An 18,193-nucleotide genomic window follows, 5' to 3' on the forward strand; every position below is an offset into this window, starting at 1 on the left:
GAAGCCTCCAGTGTGGGCCCTCAAAAGGTGTCCACGTGACACCACTTTGCTTGGGACAAAGAAACCATAACTGCTACACTAAGTTGCTCTGACCTCTCCCTGCACAAAAGCGGGAGGGACTTTCTATTTTGGCAGCTATTGGGTGATATATCTTCATCACACAGGCTGTTCTTTAATCTGGGGTGTTGAGAACAAACAGTCCAGCCCCATTTGCAAAGAAACCTTATGTGCCTTGTCCTAGGCCACTATGTGCTGGAGAGACAAAAAGTGCCTTGCTCCCTTCTACCCTCTGTGGTAGAAAATCCTCTCTGGTCTTTCTCCTTTTCACTTAGGCTAGAAAAAGCAGCATTTGTTTGGGGAAGGCAGAGGAGAGGTGTTGGAGACCACTTGTTACAGGAATGCCATATTGTTCCTCCTTGTACTTTCTTTTCTTTTTTATTACTTGATATAATTTGCATACAGCAAGATGCACAGATCTGAGCTGCAGACTTCTATGCCTTTTGAGAAGCGGCGTCTGCCTTTCTGTATTGTCACGGGAGATGCCCCGACTTAATCATGCTGTAAGTGTAGGTACCATGACATATTGCTTGTTTTCCAAAGGGATTCTGCACAGGTCTCTTCAGCTGGAGTGTTTCTTTGAGGCATTTAAAATTACAGAAATGAATTAGTTTATACATATACGTTATGTAATTCATATAGCAAGACCCACCTCAAAACTAAAGGCTATTTCTCTAAATTATTAAATCGACACTGACCTTGCCTTTCAGTTGATTTTCTGCTTTCTAGGACTTTTCACATCAACCTTGGGCACTGGGTGGTGAGAAGAGTCCTGCAGGTGGCTCCTGACGCAGGGCTGGTGTGTCAGTGGGCGTGGAGGTGTTTGACTTTCACTGCCACCCTCTTGGGGTGGCCCAGCAGCTTCAAGGACAGTATGCTTTCGGCTAAACCGGCCTTGCCCTCAGGGCTTAGCTGACAGTCCTAACACCTGCATCTCTCTAGCTCCCCATCCAAAGTCTGTGGCTGATAAACCTCTCACTGGAAACCGGTCCCTCTGGTGTCTTAACTCGTCTTCCCAACTCAGACCCAGAGAGGTCTGGTGTCTGTAATGAAATGAGGAAGGCCTTTGACCAACCACCACATTTTCTTTCCTGACTCATTCCAGCAACCTGGCGGGCAATCGGATTGGCACCCTGGAGTTGGGAGCATTTGATGGTCTGTCACGGTCGCTGCTAACTCTTCGCCTGAGCAAAAACAGGATCACTCAGCTTCCTGTAAGAGCATTCAAGCTACCCAGGCTGACACAACTGTGAGTACAGAAACCTACACTTCAGTTAAGGCTAGCCAAACTTTATGGAGGCCACATTTCCCCCAAGGACTTCGTACCAAACGCCACCCTTTCCTTGCTACCTTTGGTAAAGCTCTCCACAAATTACCATTAATGGCAGCACCTCATAAAAGCAAATTCGGAGCTGGGTCTGGTGCTGTGGCTGCCTCAGCTTGCTGAGAAAGACATCCATTGAGTTCGCTTGTCTTCCCTGATGTTTTCTAAAATGGAATCAGGAATCCTGCTGCTTAGCTGATGCTGGCTAATGCTGGCTAATGCTGAGGCTGCATGGGTTTGGGTTCTTATTTGTCTTAGATGTTTTTCTGTATTTTTTTAAGATACCCATAAAATCTGTACCTTGGACACGGTGGTGTCCGACGCTTCTTGAACAGTTTGAGAGGAAGTTAGTGTAGCTGGAGTTAGTAAGCAAAAGACAAGGCTTTGTCTTCATCTCTTAAATCTTACAAGGTAGTTGATTTTTTATTATTATTTATTTATTTATTTATTTATTTATTTATTTATTTATTTTTTGCGACAGTCTTGCTCTGTCGCCCAGGCTGGAGTGCAGTGGTGTGATCTCAGTTCCCTGCAAGCTCTGCCTCCCGGGTTCACGCCATTCTCCTGCCTCAGCCTCCAGAGTAGCTGGGACTATAGGTGCCCGCCACCACGCCCAGCTAACTTTTTTTATTTCTAGTAGAGATGAGGTTTCACCATGTTAGCCAGGGTGGTCTCGATCTCCTGACCTCGTGATCCCCCGCCTTGGCTTCCCAAAGTGCTGGGATTACAGGCATAAGCCACCGCACCTGTGCCCTCTTTTTAGCAGAAGAGTGTATTTCAGGAAAATATGACAGTATTGGAAATTTTGTTTGAACAAAACAAAGTAATTGTCGAGGGCCAGGTTGGCGGCACGACGGGGTGTGCCTGGCTCTCAACCTGCCTGGGTTTCACCTCCCCTGGGTGGGGAGTCCTAGGCTTTGCCATTTTCAGTCTGTGGAGAAGGTCTCAGTGATTCCTGAGAAGGTTTGTGTGGGGCAGCATCATGAGACACTGCAGAAATATTTGGGGAAAACCAAGGGCTTTCTGGCTGCTCTGCCTCCCCTTCCTGCAGGGCTGCTAATGGATCTGGCCCACCCAGATTCCTGACATCTTTTGGTGAACTGAGGCTTTGTCATACTGGGGCTAGAAGCCAAGTGTATATGACTTGTGGGGTGTCTCTCCCCCATCTCCCCCCACCCCCATGTGCAGTAACTTCTCTCCATAGTGGAGATGCTGTGAAATGCCCCCCCCCCCGGGGAAAGTGTTATCGCCATTTGATACCCAGTGGTTTGGTTTTTCCTGTGTTGAGGGATGTGGTGTGGATTTCTGCTGGTGAGCTCAGAGATACCTCATGTAAGACGTTCATCCCTTGAGTCATACCCACGTCCTCACTGCAGAGTCACAAATGGCACTGGTGCTACTCGGGGAGGAGACGTGAGCACACACACGTTCTCTTCTGCACAGCTGTGGGCCGAGCCTCGGAGCTGGCTGTGGAGAGCTGGGCATCACTCACCCCTCTTACCTGCAGTAGCGGTGGTCAGGTGGCAGCATCAGTGCCTGCATGGCAGCCAAGACACACGGTGGGCTCCCCTACACATCCTGGCTTCCCAGGGATCCCTGCGCTGGGATTTCTCCTCTGGCTTGGAAACTTAGTCAGGACTGCCTGGGAATGGTTGTGGGTGGGATATGCACATAGGACACTCTGACCCTGCTGGTTTCATCTCTTTAGGGACCTCAATCGGAATCGGATTCGGCTGATAGAGGGCCTCACCTTCCAGGGGCTCAACAGCTTGGAGGTGCTGAAGCTTCAGCGAAACAACATCAGCAAACTGACGGATGGGGCCTTCTGGGGGCTGTCCAAGATGCACGTGCTGTAAGTGCGGACCGGGGTCCTGGCATTGCTAAGGATTGCTGTGTGGTGTGGCGTGTGTGTGTGTGTGTGTGTATGTGCATGCACGTGTGCACCCACACCAGCATTGCTGTGTGGTGTGGGGGGGGTGTGTGCGTGCACGCGCATGTGTGCGCCCATACCAGCATTGCTTTGTGGTGTGGGATATGTGTGTGTGTGTGTGTGTGTATGCGTGTATGTATGTGCACGCCCACACTAGCATTCAGCTGTGCACTGGGTGTGGAGCGGGGCACTAGTGCCCAGCCCCTCTCTCCTGAAGGATTCTTCAAGACTTCAGCCAGACCCAGCCCCCTTCCCTTTGCAGCTTCACATGGGCCCAACTCAGTGTCTTGGGGACTGGGCCAAATCTGAGGGTATTTTCCTAGCAGATCAGGAAATCCACTGAAATCCACTTGGGGGAAGTTTCAGCAGATTGAGTCAGATAAGTTGGTTGGTGGAGATGGAGTTTGGGGGCCATTCTGCCAGGACTGCTTCCTGCAGCCTGCATCCACTGCCTCCGTCCCTGCTTCTTCGGTGAACGTGGGACTGCAGAACAGACCCCTCCTCACATCCTCTCCACTCCTACACCACAGGAAGTTCCTTCTCTCCCCTTCTGGGTTTGACAGTCTTTCTTGAGGTGCAGGTGGGCCAAACATGTAGAGGTCATCCTAGGAGGTTTATTTCTGTCTTGTGAGCTAATCAAGACACTGGGTGCAGATGTTCAACTTTTATCAAGGGAGCAGCCTCTTCAGCCAGATGTGTACAACAGCAGAATGGGCTTGCCTACACAGTAACATGAAACACAGGGCAGCATACAGAAAAGGCTTTTTAAACGTTAAAAGCCTTTTTAAACATTAAAATTTATTTTTAATCAAATGTAATTCATCTGTATAGTTAAATAAAATCAGATAGTAAAGAAAAGCCATCACTGCCCACCCCAGCCTCCTCCGCCACCACCCCCGCATTCTCTCTTCACCCCAGTTCTTCTCCCAAGAGGCAGGCACTTCTAAGCCTTTCTCTTTTTCGTTTTTCTGTTTTTAGCTTTGCTGGTTGTTCCTTCCAAGTTAATAGACTGACACCACTGTCTTTACTTATCTACTTGCGATTTCCTGTTTTAGAGTCAATGATTTAACTTGCTCATAACCGCCCCTTCTCCCTTCCATTCTGGGCAAATTATATCATAACTTGTATGTCCCTTACTGGTTTTCTTGGCAATGGAAACCAACTAGGCCCAGGTCCATCCACGTGTTGTGCTGTGTCACTCTGATCAGCCTCTCTGCATGACCAGCCCTCCCTACTCTGTGAACAGTGAGGATGTTTCCTGCTGCTGGGCTTCTTGCTCTACCCATTCTCCACCCTTTGTTTTACATATTCAAAAACATTTCACTTGACCTCCTTAAGCATGTCATTTTGGACTTGGAAGTCCAAGGTAGTCCTGTGCTGGGTGGACTGAAGTTAAAAGAGAATTCTCAGAGGAAAATGGGGTTAGCACCTACCATTTGGTTTTTATGTTGAACAAATTTATCTAAATTGAGACTGATGAGCTGCCTTAGAGGTTATTTATACATTAAGTGCTTACCTTTTGAGCAGTAGCAGAAAGAAAGATGGAAAAAAGTAAAACTCAGTTACTCAAAGCCCTTGTAATATTGAGCATGGAGCAAAAGTCGAGTTATGGACTTTTGTTGAAGAGGCGATCGCCTGGGCTTGTGCTGTCCTTCCTAGCACACGCTGTGTTGGGAAGCGGGATGCTAGCACACTTACACGGTGGGCCTGAGAGCTCAGGCCCAGAGCTGCACTGAATCCTGATGTCCCCTTGTTTCCTTCTTATAGTGACCCCGTGGAGTCAGTGCTCTTGGATGTCTCCATGTTACAGATGTGCAGGTTTATTCAGCCAGCAAGCTGCAAAATTAGGATTTAAATCCAGGTAGTCTGACGGCAGAGCTAAAGCAGGTCTCTTAGCACAGTGGCATAGAGTCCAGCCTTTGGCAGGCAGACCTGGGCTTGAATTAATTCTAGCCCCTTTCTTGGCTAAGCTGTGTAAAGTCTTAGGTTACCTGGCTTCTCTCAGCAGCACATTCCTCATGTGTGAGATGCGGGTGATAATAAGAGCCACCTCCTATTCTCTCTCCTTTCTATTCCTTTAATGGGCTTTGCCCTTGCCTGGAACTCCTATGCCCGTTTGTTGGCCTGGGTCACTTTTTGTTTTGTTTTTGGTAGAGATGGGGTTTCGCTATATTGCCCGTGCTGGTCTCGAACTCCCGAGCTGAAGCGATCCTCCCACTTTGGCCTCCCCAAGTACTGGGTGGGCATGAGCCACCACACCCAGCCCTGGTTCACTTTTACTCAGCCAAAAAAGTCACTTCTAGGAAGCTCCCTCTTGCTCTGTGAACACTCTGAGTCGGCCTTGGCATGCACTGTCGTCCGTTTTGATTTGCCTGTCTTCGCCCAGCGCCTTCTCACTTGCACACGTGTGCAACTAGACACAGTTCTCTCGTGCACTCTTCTAGCCTTGGTGCAACCGCAGTGTCAGGTACAGCGTGGCTGCTCATTTGCTGTCTGTCCAGTGAAGGAGTGACAGCTCTTCTTCATCCTGTGCATGGCTGTCGTTGCAGGCACCTGGAGTACAACAGCCTGGTAGAAGTGAACAGCGGCTCGCTCTACGGCCTCACGGCCCTGCATCAGCTCCACCTCAGCAACAATTCCATCGCCCGCATTCACCGCAAGGGCTGGAGCTTCTGCCAGAAGCTGCATGAATTGTAAGTGTCCTCGGCTCTGGGCTGTGGCAATGTTTTTAGACACTGCTTGGAGGTGAAAGTGCCAGGCCTGGTTCATTCCACCACACAGTGGCCTCGGGGAGGGCTCAGAGACAGGCCAGTAGCCCTGTCCCCAAACCAGCCAGGCCCAGAGTCGGACCCTCAGCGATTTGAGCCCACGTCCCTTCCTGATCTCCCCTTCACTTGCTCTGCATTTGGATTAGCAGGGGCTCCAGAAGTAGTATCTAGGTCCCTGCAGGGAGCCTTGGCCCCTAAGGCCCTGTTGGGTTTGGAGACGGTTCCGGGGGTAGAAAGTTCCTGGAGAAGGGCAGCTACAGCAGAGTGCTCACAGGAGCCATTTTGAGAGTGACTGTGTGTTAATGGCCACATCAAATAGCATGCGCTTCTTCAGTGACGGGGTCATTTGGGCTCAAACAGAGACAGTGAAACACTGACTGTGGATGAATTTGTGTCCTCGGGGTTGCCACCTTCCTTCCTGTAGACGAGTTGCCCAGGTTCTTGGCCCCTTGCCTTTCTCTGTTTTGCACCGCAGTGGCCTGCTCGCAGAGGCTCCCGTGCAGTCATGTGTGTGCTTGGTTCAGAGATGCCTGGTCCTCTTGCTCCTTTTGGAGATTGCCAGTCAGGGGTCCCAGGTTGAGACTGAGAACTGAGCTTGTCTTGCCCAAAGTTCTGAGATTAGTAGTGGCAGACCCTCCCCTGGGTAGCGATGGGCAGTGGCCCTGGCCACGCCATCATGTCAGGGTGGGGTTATTGGACAGTGAATGCAGCATTCCTAAGGACTCGAGAACATCTTCACAAGTATATAGTTTGTGTTTTCACTGTTCTTTCCGTTTGATACGCTCCAGTCTAGTCTACTAGGTTTCTTTATTTTTCACAAGAGTTGGGTGGGTTTTCTTTTTTGTTTTTTTCTTCCTTTTCTAGGCTTGGCTGTTGGAAAAAGATTCACCCACTGAAGTGAATGATTGTTAAGAGTGCCAAGCCTCAGTCTGTCCTGTCTCTCTCTTGACCTCACCAGGCAAACTCAAGGGGATGTGTGAATCTAATGTGGATTCTTGCAGCTGGTGTTTGTGTCTTGTCTTCTGTGTTCTCCTCTCTCTCCCTGTCCTTCCTTCCCTCCTCCTCTTCCCCCCCTCTCCCCACCTCTGACACACACACACACACACACACACACTGGCTTGGAGTTTATATTTTGGTGACTCCATCATTATCTAATGCAAAACACAGTGGTCCTGCCTCTTTCCTAACTTTTCTTGGATTCTGTGCGTGTTAACCCTTTGGGTTCAGCTTCCTACGCTTCAGGGCCTGCAGTTGTGCATTCCATGTGGTGCTGGATAGCTCCTTTCAGGCTCTGTAGTCAAGCTGTGACCCCACCAGGGGACTTCTGGTTTTGTTGGTCAAGGCTGGGAGCTGTGGGAAGCAAGAGAGGTCTATTTAAGTCCCAGAAGCCTGAGCCAGTCCAGTTCTTAAAGTGAGGAGCCGTCCTCTGACTCACCAGTGTATCGTGGCCCCAGGGAAGGCATGCTGTCTTCTGTGGGGTCCAGGATCCCCTCTCTGGCTGCTGGAAAGCATGAAGCCCTCTTCCATGCCCTCTAGAAGGGGCAGCAAAGATCGCAGAGGTACGCTTGAGCAGTCCTAGCTGCTTGCACCATATGCAGGTAACCTCAGAGGCAGATTTGGGATTGCTTCCCAGCGTGTGTTTCCCACCCCTCCTTTAAGCTAAATTCTTTAATTGCAGGTGAGGATATAATTTTGATCTCCTGCCAGGTCTATTTAACTGACAGACACCCTGACTTATTTGTCCAGGAGGGAAAGAATGCTGCTCCTAGCCACCTTTAAAAGCTCATTAATCTTCTCTGAGTTTATTTTCCATCTTCCTGCCCCAGCCCCAATTTTTCATTTTTCAACAATAGATGACCAATATATCACATAACCAACCCAGAGGTGCAGGAGTGCTGGGAGGAAGCTTTGATTCTTAGGCCTGGGCAAAGCATATAGTTTTACCGCCTGCAGTAGGGGATCACGCTCTGAGGACCACGTGGATGGGGGCAGGGAGGCCTGAGCAGGAGCCTCCTGCCCTGGGGGAGTTGCCCCACTAAGGCATGAGGCACAGGTGTGGTCGTCCCACGCAGGGGCTAGTGGTGCCCTCTGCTGGCCGATGCAGGGAGTGCGATTGGGGCTCCCTGGCTTGCTGCTGGGTCATCTCCAGAATCCCAGGCTTCTGCTGTGAGAGAGGTCTTTCGTAGCCTGAATCAGGAGCTGCCTTGGACAGCATGAAGGCGCTGGAGCTTGAGAGTTCTTGTGTGTCATGACCTTGTGTGTAGTCTTCACAGTTTAACAGCCACCCTGGCCCCTGTGAGCTATGCACCCATTCTAGGAGTCAGACTAGTGTGTTGGGCACTGATGAGTTTCTAGCTGCATGGCCACTTTTACCCCCAGGATTCTGTGGGTGTGGGTGTGGGTGCGTGTGCATCCGTGTCGTTTCCCACTGAAACCCAGCTGACTGTGGCCCGATTTCCAGTGGGGTGGGGTTGGGGGGCAACCACACTAGATGGTGACATTGCTGCCCTCCCTTTCCTCAGGGTCCTGTCCTTCAACAACCTGACACGGCTGGACGAGGAGAGCCTGGCTGAGCTGCGCAGCCTGAGTGTCCTGCGTCTCAGCCACAATTCCATCAGCCACATTGCGGAGGGCGCCTTCAAGGGACTCAGGAGCCTGCGAGTCTTGTATGTCTCCCACTACTGACAGGATAAAGGGGTCCCCAGTGGGGAAAGCAGAATAGAGCAAACCGTCTGCTTTGTTGAATTCCATTTGCGTTGGCTTCGAGTCAGAATTGGATCCAAAGCTGGCTTGCTCTATGTGCAGAGTCTCAAACTTTTGTGTAATCAACTGAAAAAGAACTGGTTAAGCGAAAAATCTCTCATTCCCCCAGGATGGTGCCTAGAGAGGGATGGCAACTCCTAAAAAGTAGTTGTTCTCAAGCAGTGATGGCCACGTTGTGCCGGACAGGATGCTGGCTCCTAGTGTTGGAAAAAGCTTCCCCACACTGAGCGCCTGGTGCAGCCTCCTGTTCGGCAGCCGTGGGTCAGTCTTTCCCATCTTGAGTCTTCAGCTGCAACTTCCATTTTTAAGTCCTGAATATTTTTTCTCTTAAACCATTGGAATACTGCAGTGCATCTCTCATCCTAGCATTTGAACTTCCTTAGCATAACCTGTACCAAGATGCCTCCTTTCCAAAAGCAGCACTTAGAGAATCGTGTGTCTCTCCTTGTACCTCGTCAGGGGTCAGTTAACAAAGTGGAGGTGCTAATGCCATTTCCCTTGAAGTCCCTAATTAGATGGGATTGGCAGAAGTGGCTGCAGGATGCTTTTCTGAGGCTTGCATAAAACTTTTCCATGGTTGGCTTCATAGAACTTCCAAGCAGCTATCAGCATAAAACCCCCAGAAAGGGGCATGTGGGTTTCAGAGGACCGTGGTGGCGGGTTCTAGGGTCTCCTTCTCAGGCGTAATCCACTGCACAGAGAGGGGTCTGTTCCAGTGTGACAGGGAGGGAGGCCTTTGCACTTGCACCTGGCAGAGCCGGCTTTAATGTGGAGCCATTGCCAGGAAGTGTGAAAGAGGCCGGAGCCAAGCTATTCAGGCCAGGTCAGCCTGTGAGCCCATACAAGGCCCAAATAACAAGGCTGGGAACATTCAGACTGAGCGGGCCAGAAAGGAGAGAAAAACTTTGGCAGCCAGGGCTAGGAGCAGGGAGACAGGCACACAAAGCCACAGCCCCGGGTCCCTGGTCCCTGGTCCCTGGTTTTTTCAGTATGCAGATGATAGGAAAGAACCCACTGAGAGGAGAAGTCCCTTCCAGCAGCAGAATCTCCACGCTTTGACCTTCCTGCTGTAACAAGAAAGGTCACCGCCAGCATTTCATTCTTCAGTCAGAGCTGCCCTCTCTGCTGGCAGCATTGATTCCTGCTGCAGCTTCTCACAGGAGACAAGAGTTCCTTTTCTGTCCCTGGCCTGTGTCTGCAAGGGCTCAGGAGGGGAAAGTTTAAGAACCAAGAACCTTGTGGAAAGTTGGAGAGGGCAGGATGGGGGCCTGGTCGCCAGGTGTGATGTCTCGCCTGGGCACTGTGACCTGCTTCTGGAAGCTGGGAAGCCATTGAGTCATCGGCCATGGGATTTGCATCGTTGGAGGGGCCTGGGCTGAGGAGTTGGCCTCATCCCTCTGATCCTGGCGAGTGGGTCACAAGTCTGACTCAGCACCCAGATGTCCTCTCTGGCTCAGAGTCAGCGCCCTGCAGGCCTTGGGAGGAGATGGGCTCCGGGCTCCAGACCCACTGGCTGGCACGGAGGCGCCCACGGGCGGGCCCTGTGCCGGGTCTCTTTCTCCCACGTGCTTTCTGCAGTTTCTCGGTCACGTCCAGAAAAGGGACTCTGGTTGGTATGAGAGCAGATGGGAGCCTTAAGGAACCCTTTGGGTTGATTCTCAGTGCTGGGGCCAGATGTCCACTCTCTCGGGGAAGAATACAGACTGGGCTGTCTGCACCACCTCCCTTCCCTTGAGCGCGGCCTCCACAGACAGGGAGGCAGGTGGAGTCCAGGGAAGCTTCTTGTCTAAGGCGTGTGTCATCTTGGTTGGAAGGCTGAGAAACAGGGCTTCCCTCCCAGGGCCACGCGTCTCTCCACCCTGCGTCCCAGCTGTGCCTCCAGGGTGCGTGCACCCAGGGGACTTCAGCTTCCGAGTAGCAGCCTGGGCGAGAGTTTGCTTTCCCTTCATGCCCCGACGGCTCGGTGAGCTGCTTTCTGTCCTCTCCCCAGGGATCTGGACCATAACGAGATTTCAGGCACAATCGAGGACACGAGCGGCGCCTTCTCAGGGCTCGACAGCCTCAGCAAGCTGTGAGTATCCGCGGCACGGAGCTCCGCCGGCGAGTGCGCGCAAAGACGCTTCGGTGGGAGATGTTTCTGTGGCGTCCCCCGTGCCTCTGCTCTGGGCCCAGGTGAAAGAGAGCTGGCTTTTGTTTGGGGCAGAGCTTCTTTTGTTTGGGGAGAAGAGTTTGAAGAAGAGAGTGGAGGACACCCCACTCCTCGCTGGCCAGGGGTCTCGTCGCTGGCCTGGCTGATGGGTTCTTGGGGGCTGGCGACCCGGCGTTTGACGGCTGGTGGAGCTTCTCTTGGGCTTCACTCACAACTCAAGTGAAAACTGCTGAGTTTGCTGTTGCCCTTTGTACAAAGGAGTCTTGCCCCGTTACTTGGTTTCTCAAAGTTGTGTAAAGGTCAGTAAGCTGTGAGGGCGGTGGGGCTTCTGTCAGTACTTTCGTCATTAACCGTCATCTCAAATGGAAGCGTCATTTCCAAGGGTCGTAATAGCAGCTATTTTGGATGTATGGTTTGGGGTCTTTTTCTTTTTTTTCCTAGCTCCTAGATTTTGCCAGTTAATCTGCCAAGCACCTGTGTGTGTTGTACCTAATGATCTCATGAGGGCAGGCTCTGTTAGGCAACCTCTTTATTAGTTGAGGAAAGAGAATTGAGGGGATTTTGCCCAAAACTACACAGCTGGCAAGTGGCAGGCTCAGGATTTGCTCGTTTCGCTCCAAAGCCCACGTTCCCTCCCCCTTGGCCCGCCCTGTTTTCTCTGCGTGTCACCAGCACTTTCTGCAGATGCCACCCAAGGACCATGCAGGAAGGGGACGAGAGTAATTATTACTGTTTACTAGCAGCTGGGAGGGAAGATTGGAGGAGGGCAAGACAGAGAGGACGGCTGCCACTCGCTTCCCGCAGCCCGTCCCCAGTGACGGGGAGCTCAGCAGAGTGCGAGTGTCAAGTAAATATTTGGAAAGCCCTAGTGGAGCTCGAGGATAGAGGAGAGCCTGTGGTAGGGACAGTCTTTTTATATAGTAGATGCTTCTGATTTGTTTTGAAAAGCGTGACTTTTTGCACCTTTTGTATACGAGGGTCCTGCTTAGGAATAAGCTCTGTTGGCTGTCTGAAGAAGGTATTTCTTCTTGAGCGTCCTGTACTCCAGCAGCATGTCGGAGATGCTTGTCAGTGATTCTTGTCCTTATTGTCCCTAAAACAATGCTGATTTTCCCCAGCCTCTAACCCATACATGGCCCCTTTTTATCCCATACAGGGCAAACCTGGGAAGAGCCAGAAGTACCAAGTAGGGTGGGGCAGAGGCCTTCTTAGCAAGAAGAGCTCCAGGCCTGGGATGTGGCTGCTGAGGTGTTCAGCACCGGGGCCGCCACTCAGCATAAGCCTCCCTGGCCTCGGCTATAACTGATTGAAGGGTGAGGGTGGCGAGAGTGGGCAGCACTGCCAGGTTCCTCATAGGGCGCGTCCGTCCGGAGGAACCTGGAGCCGTTTCCTGGGTGTCATGGCTTCCAGGAGGCTCTGTCTCACTACAGAAGGCCCATGAGGTGTGCCTGGCCCTGGGTCGCCTGGGCTCCTGGTGCTGCATGAGTCCACCACTGCCTTCCTGAGTGCCCGCCCTCTGTGTCCTGGTGCTTTCTCCTTTGTCCCCCTCCTGGACTAGTCTCAGCACTTCCACCTGAGCCCGAAGAGGTCAGCCCAAGCCCCTGCTTTCCTCACTCACATAATGTTGTTTGTGGTGGGCTCCACACTGAGCTGGTCCTGAGACTCCTGGGAACTTGTTAAAATCTAAGCCTCACCCCACCCAGCCACTGAGTCAGCATCTTGGGGCTGGAGACTCTGTGTATGTTTGAAAAAGGGTGAGAGAGAAAGACATGCATTCAAGTGGGGAAGCTGGGACCATAAATAAGCAAGAATTCCTTAATACGATTAAATATATGCAATCACTTATTTAAGTGTGATGCTACATGGTTATGTGGCAGAAGAAAAAAACGAATCATTTTCTTCTTGGATAAAGAAAATGGTGTGATGCCTATGATTTGGATTATATAAACTCCTGCTGGGTTTGAGAACGGGCAGTGGCTAGAGGTAGAGATGAGGTGAGATTGTCACGACCAGAGGAGGGTTGGCGCTGTGTGACGGGCACTTGGGGTTCAGGATACTACTCTGTCTACCTAGCATGGTGTGTGCAAATTTCCACATTGAAAAGGAACCGGAGAAGTAAATGCTTCTCGTGTGATCCTGGTACACAGGGCTACGTAAAAACTGCTGTGTTTGGCATATGGCAGGTGTTGAGTCCATGTTTGTTGAATGAAGGGAGGGACAGAGGAAGAACCCAGTGCCTCTTTGGTCCCCTCCCCACCCGCCTACTCAGAACGTTCCAGGAAAGCCCTGCTGTGGCCCTGGCTGAGAGAAGTGACCACAGGCAGTACTGTGTTGCTCCGTGGGAGTGGCCCAGGGCCGGCCTGTTAGAATCCACTGAGAAGTGGGGTGCATGTTAGCACAGAGAAGAGCTGCCCCTCTGGAACAGCTGATCCGTCCTGTGGGGAGTGCAGCCAGTGCCCGAGTCCCTTCGTTTGGTGTGGGTTTGTTTTTGGAGAGCTCAAGGAGTTCGTGTTCAGGGTCTGCCCTAGGATGGGAAGGTAGAGACTCCTGCCTTCGCTGAGTTACTCAATGACCTTGGGTGCTTCCCACCATGCAAGAAGTCAGGCCTAAATTAAAATGTTTTCCAAGAAAGGGAGATGTGAGCAGCAGAGCCATAAACAGCCTCTCTGTAAATTTGGGGTGGATGCTGACCTGCCCTTAATTTTTCCAGCTTCTGCACGCAGCTGTGTTGGAGAGTGCCTCACACTGGAGCTTCCCAGCAGGGGCAGAACGTTCCTAGACCCCAGCACACGCCTTTCTTCCTAGCTTGTCTGGGATTCTTTTGTAGACCCACGCCAGGGCCTGTTTCCAAATGGTGGTGTGGTTCCCGGGCTGGGGCCTGCACAATGGCACAGAGTCAGTACGCAGGAGGGAAGGGAGAATTTCTGGATCCCAAATTACAGGCAGAGAGGAGCAGTTAGTGACCCGGGTAAGCGACTTCCTGCCCAGTGGTTCCAGCTGGCTCCATGGCATTCCTTGGAGGGAGGGGCAGAGGCCCGCACAGGGCACATGGGAAGGGGCATGTTTGGGGGATTTTGCAGAGCTGATGTGAGCGCAGCCTCCATCCCTGCCTGTTGGGGGGCCGGGCCTGCAGTGGAACTCATTGTGTGTGTGGGTGGGGAGCGGGGGCTGGTGCACATGTCACAGCTACTCTGAAGGACATGAGTACAAGGACCCACCTGAGCACTACCCCCAGTACCTGCCACTTGATTTGGCAAGCGCTAGCCAGGCCTTTGGAGCTGTTGGCTGGGTTGGCCAGGAGATGGATGGGAGGTTTGACAGGTGACTCCCGCAGGTCACTTTCTGTTCCAGGTTGGTGCTGGGGAGGTGAGGCCAGCTGTCCCTTCTGAAAGGGAGCCCGGCTGTGGTACAGAAATAGTGTCCTCCCAGCCCATAATCCCGCCTCTCCTTTCTCCTCGCAGCAGCCTTTTATTAGAGCCATCCCAGTCTGCTGGCTGCAGCTCCCCATCCCAGCCCCATATGTCTGCTGGGGGAAGGTAAGGACCCTGCCTTATCCACCAACAAGATGATTAGCCCCTGCATAATTGAGAATTTGAGAATTTGTTTTATTGCTATTGTCACCATTAAAAATAACAGCCTGCCCTCATTGTAAAACAGGTCAATGTGACTAATATTTAATGGATGAAATAAAGTGCAGCTTTTTCCTGGATCTCATTTACAGGAGATTTCACTAAACAGTTCAATGCATTTTTACTGGGACCTGGGGCCACACAGTGCCTGGGCGGGGGGATCTGAGTAAGTGTAGAAGTTGGCAGTGCTCTCTGAAGCGCTCGGGGTGCAGTGCCCCCTGAGCTGTTACCTGCTGGCGAGTTTTGTGGTTAAAGAGCCTGAGTTAGCATGGCCACCAGCTTTTCTGTGTGTTTGGTTTATTTGTTTTAAAATAAAAGTTTCAGAATGAGAGAGGTGTGGAAACGCCTTCAGAATGTGATTTCACATTCATGCAGACGGCCTGAAAGAAAGAAAACGCAGAGGGTCTCTGGCCCGTTTGCCCCTTCCCCGTCCAGAGGCAGGAAACAGAGCTGGCTTTGTCTGAGGGCTGAGCTCGCAGTTAGCGCTGGGGTCAACCTGAATGGTGGCCCCCAGGGAGGGAGTCTGTTTCTGATGAGACGGAGGGTCAGGCAGCCCCTGTAGAGTGGCTGCCCTGGAAGCTGGCCACACGGACTGGTGGTGCCTCCCTCTGGCTCTCCTGTGAGCCTGTGTTTCCAGGAGGCAGCCTCCTGGTACCTGCCCAGGTGGTTCCCAGGAGGCCTGTTGCGGTTAGGAAGCAGCAGCGGTCATGTGGTCGGCAGGTCCCAGGCTGTCCTGCCATCTTTGGTTTGCCTCAGGGCTTGTATTTCCTTTCTTTTCCTCCTTTCAGAAAGGGGCTGGGGCTTCTTGTTTTCGCTTACGGGTCCCAGTCTTAATGCAGGTTGAAGGTGGAGCTGGCCTCTAGTCCGGTCTCTTCCCCGATGCTAGGTGAGATCCTGGACCAAGAGTCCCCTTCCCAGTAGGGGGCTGGGCCAGATGGGCTTTCTCCTGGGGCTTCCTCTCCTGCCCACCTGCACCCCATTGCCTTAGACAGACCTGTTGACGCTGAGAATCCCCAGGAGTTGGCTCCCAGCAATCGGTATTCTTAGCAAGCCTGTTAGATCCTGGTGTACGTTAAGATTGACAAGTCCACGAAGCTGATGGTCAGCACTGCCTTCGGTTGTTCCCGGGTAGTCTCCTGTGCCGTCTGGATTAGAGGGAATGCCTTTGGTGGGTTCTTATCAGATAACATGGTAACAGGGAGGGGAAAACTGGATTCTCTTCATTCCCAGTGTCCACCCTAGGGGCTCCCCTGCAGAGAGACAAGCTTCCCTTTAGATCACACAGTGTGGTGGAGGAGGCACTCATTTCTTCCATGTGTTCTGCAGCGGCGCAGACTTTTGGTTTCTGGGAAAACTCTTTAACAGTTACTGCTAAGGCTGGGATCAGAGTTGCCTGGAGGAAGGAACCCCTTCCTATGGGCAAGCAGTCCAGGAAGGGGACAGGCACTAGCAATAACGTTGGAGGTTGGCCCACTGATGTCGTATAAACTCTGGGGTCTTGCTTAAGAGCCAAAGCACTGGGGCATCTCCTGCAGGCCTTGAGGGGTCCCTCTCATAGGCAAGGACACAGCTCACCATGGCTGTGTGCTGGCTGCCAGGACATCTCAGGTGCAGAGAGCTGTGGAGCCAGCGTGATGGATGCGTTTTCCTGACCCCTTCTTGCCTTTTTTGGGAAACTTTATTCCCAGAATGCACTTTTTAGAAGTGGATGGCAGTTTGGGGGTTTTTGTTTGTTTTTTGTTTGAGACAACATCCTGCTATGTTGCCCAGGCTGGAGTGCAGTGGCACAATCATGGTTCACTGTAGCCTCCACCTCCTGGGCTCAAGCAGTCCTCCCACCTCAGCCTTCTAAGTAGCTGCGACTACTGGTGCGTGCCTCCACACCTGGATAATTTTTTATTTTTTGTAGAGACAAGGTCGCCTTATGTTGTCCAGGTCTGAAACTCCTGGGCTCAAGTGATCCTCCTGCCTCAACCTCCCAGAGTGCTGGGATTACAGGTGTGAGCCACCATGCCCAGTCATGGGCAGCAGTTTTAATTCTGAAGATTTTTCTTTCCTTTTTTGACTCAGCTTCCTCTCACTGAAACCATAATCAGTCTCATCTCTCCATCACTAAACTTCACCAGCCAAGGGTTGGTGGTCCTTGGAGAGGACCGGGCCAGACAAGGTGATTTCTGCCTAACGCTGCAAGGGGCCTTTTTTAGGCCAGACAGCACATGCAATTCCAGCCTGTCATCACTATTAAATTCTAATAAAGATAAACGTATTTCATTTCAGAAAGGGGAAGGCCTGCGTGCCTCAAACCCGTAATCTCAGCGCAGGTCAGCTTTCCACCTGCCCCTCATTGGACAGACTTATCCGGTAGCACTACGTTAATTGTGTGTTTTCTTTCTCTTTCTCTCAACCCTTCCTTGTTTCTTTCTCCTTCCCCGGCCTTAATTTCTGAATGTTTGGAAACTACAGGACTCTGTTTGGAAACAAGATCAAGTCTGTGGCTAAGAGAGCGTTCTCGGGGCTGGAAGGCCTGGAGCACCTGTGAGTATCTCGCCAGCCCTGCCCCGAGGCACAGGCCTGCCAAATGCGGCTGCCGGGGAGTTCTGCTAGCAATTTAATCGCATCTTTGTAAACTGAGAAATAGGCTATTTGGAAACACCAGCTGCTTCCTTCTCATTATAAGTCAGCTTCAACTTTGGCCTTTATGTTGCCTATGCCAGGAACAGTTACAGAACATATGGCCAGTGGGTGTGCTCCCAGTTAATTCAGCTGGTATTTGGATAAATACCCTCCCCACTCCTGCTGTGCAGCCTCACCCCTGCACCGACTCCTTCATGGACCTCTGGCCTCTTTGCCTCCTCCACCAAGGCTCTTCCTCCTGGCCAAGCCTGTGGCCTCCATTAAAGCAGCTTAACAATGCAGAGTAGGTGCTGGGCTGAACCAGTTTGTTGTGGTTGCTTCTGAGACCCTGGGAGGAAGGGGACGGAGCCACCCCTGAGACATTCATGCCGTTCCCACCTGGGGAGGATGCCTCATGTATGTGATTCTTAGTTTATTTCCTCTTTGAATCAAGTTTGACTCTTAATTCTGTTGGGAAAGGTTTTGCCTTGCTGAGCAGGCCTCAGCCCAGCTTTGATGGTGCCCTAAGGCTGGCTTGGCTCCTGAGTTATTCCGTGGCCTTGTGTTGCGATTTGGGAAACAACAGCCACCTGTAGTAATTAGGACACAGGTCTGGCTAGTCCCTGTGGGTCATCTGTGAAACCGGGACTGTCCTGAAAACCCCTCAGGTGTACCTAGGGTTTCTTTGCATAAGTATGTATGTTCTGTTTCAGGAACCTTGGAGGGAATGCCATCAGATCTGTCCAGTTTGATGCCTTTGTGAAGATGAAGAATCTTAAAGAGCTGTAAGTATCTGGATTCCCTGGTCTGATTAATGCGAGCGGAGACTTTCAGAGTAAGAAACTTCTGCAGTTGCATTATGCTCATTTGTTAAAAGGCCACATGGTACATCATTTGGATTTTGTGGGCCACAGGGTCTCTGTCATGACTACTTGATTGTGTCATTGTAGCAGAAAGCAG

General features: G+C 51.6%; 1 protein-coding gene across 4 annotated transcripts in view; it reads left to right on the forward strand.

Moving 5' to 3' along the window:
• LRIG1 (leucine rich repeats and immunoglobulin like domains 1) overlaps positions 1 to 18,193 on the forward strand; it is a 123,000-nt gene that overhangs the window by 85,842 nt on the left and 18,965 nt on the right. For 2 of the 4 annotated variants that reach the window (XM_055260370.2, XM_055260371.2), the window contains 7 exons: positions 1,163 to 1,306; positions 3,090 to 3,233; positions 5,861 to 6,004; positions 8,602 to 8,745; positions 10,833 to 10,913; positions 17,084 to 17,155; positions 17,947 to 18,018. In XM_055260370.2, the coding sequence (XP_055116345.1) occupies positions 1,163 to 1,306; positions 3,090 to 3,233; positions 5,861 to 6,004; positions 8,602 to 8,745; positions 10,833 to 10,913; positions 17,084 to 17,155; positions 17,947 to 18,018 (801 nt within the window). Of the gene's footprint in view, positions 1 to 1,162; positions 1,307 to 3,089; positions 3,234 to 5,860; positions 6,005 to 8,601; positions 8,746 to 8,806; positions 10,359 to 10,832; positions 10,914 to 17,083; positions 17,156 to 17,946; positions 18,019 to 18,193 lie in introns of those variants that run through there. The other 2 variants (XM_063630779.1, XM_055260372.2) reach the window with 2 other exon arrangements.

The sequence above is a fragment of the Symphalangus syndactylus genome, chromosome 21 (assembly GCF_028878055.3).
Source record: "Symphalangus syndactylus isolate Jambi chromosome 21, NHGRI_mSymSyn1-v2.1_pri, whole genome shotgun sequence".
Taxonomy (NCBI): Eukaryota; Metazoa; Chordata; class Mammalia; order Primates; family Hylobatidae; genus Symphalangus; species Symphalangus syndactylus.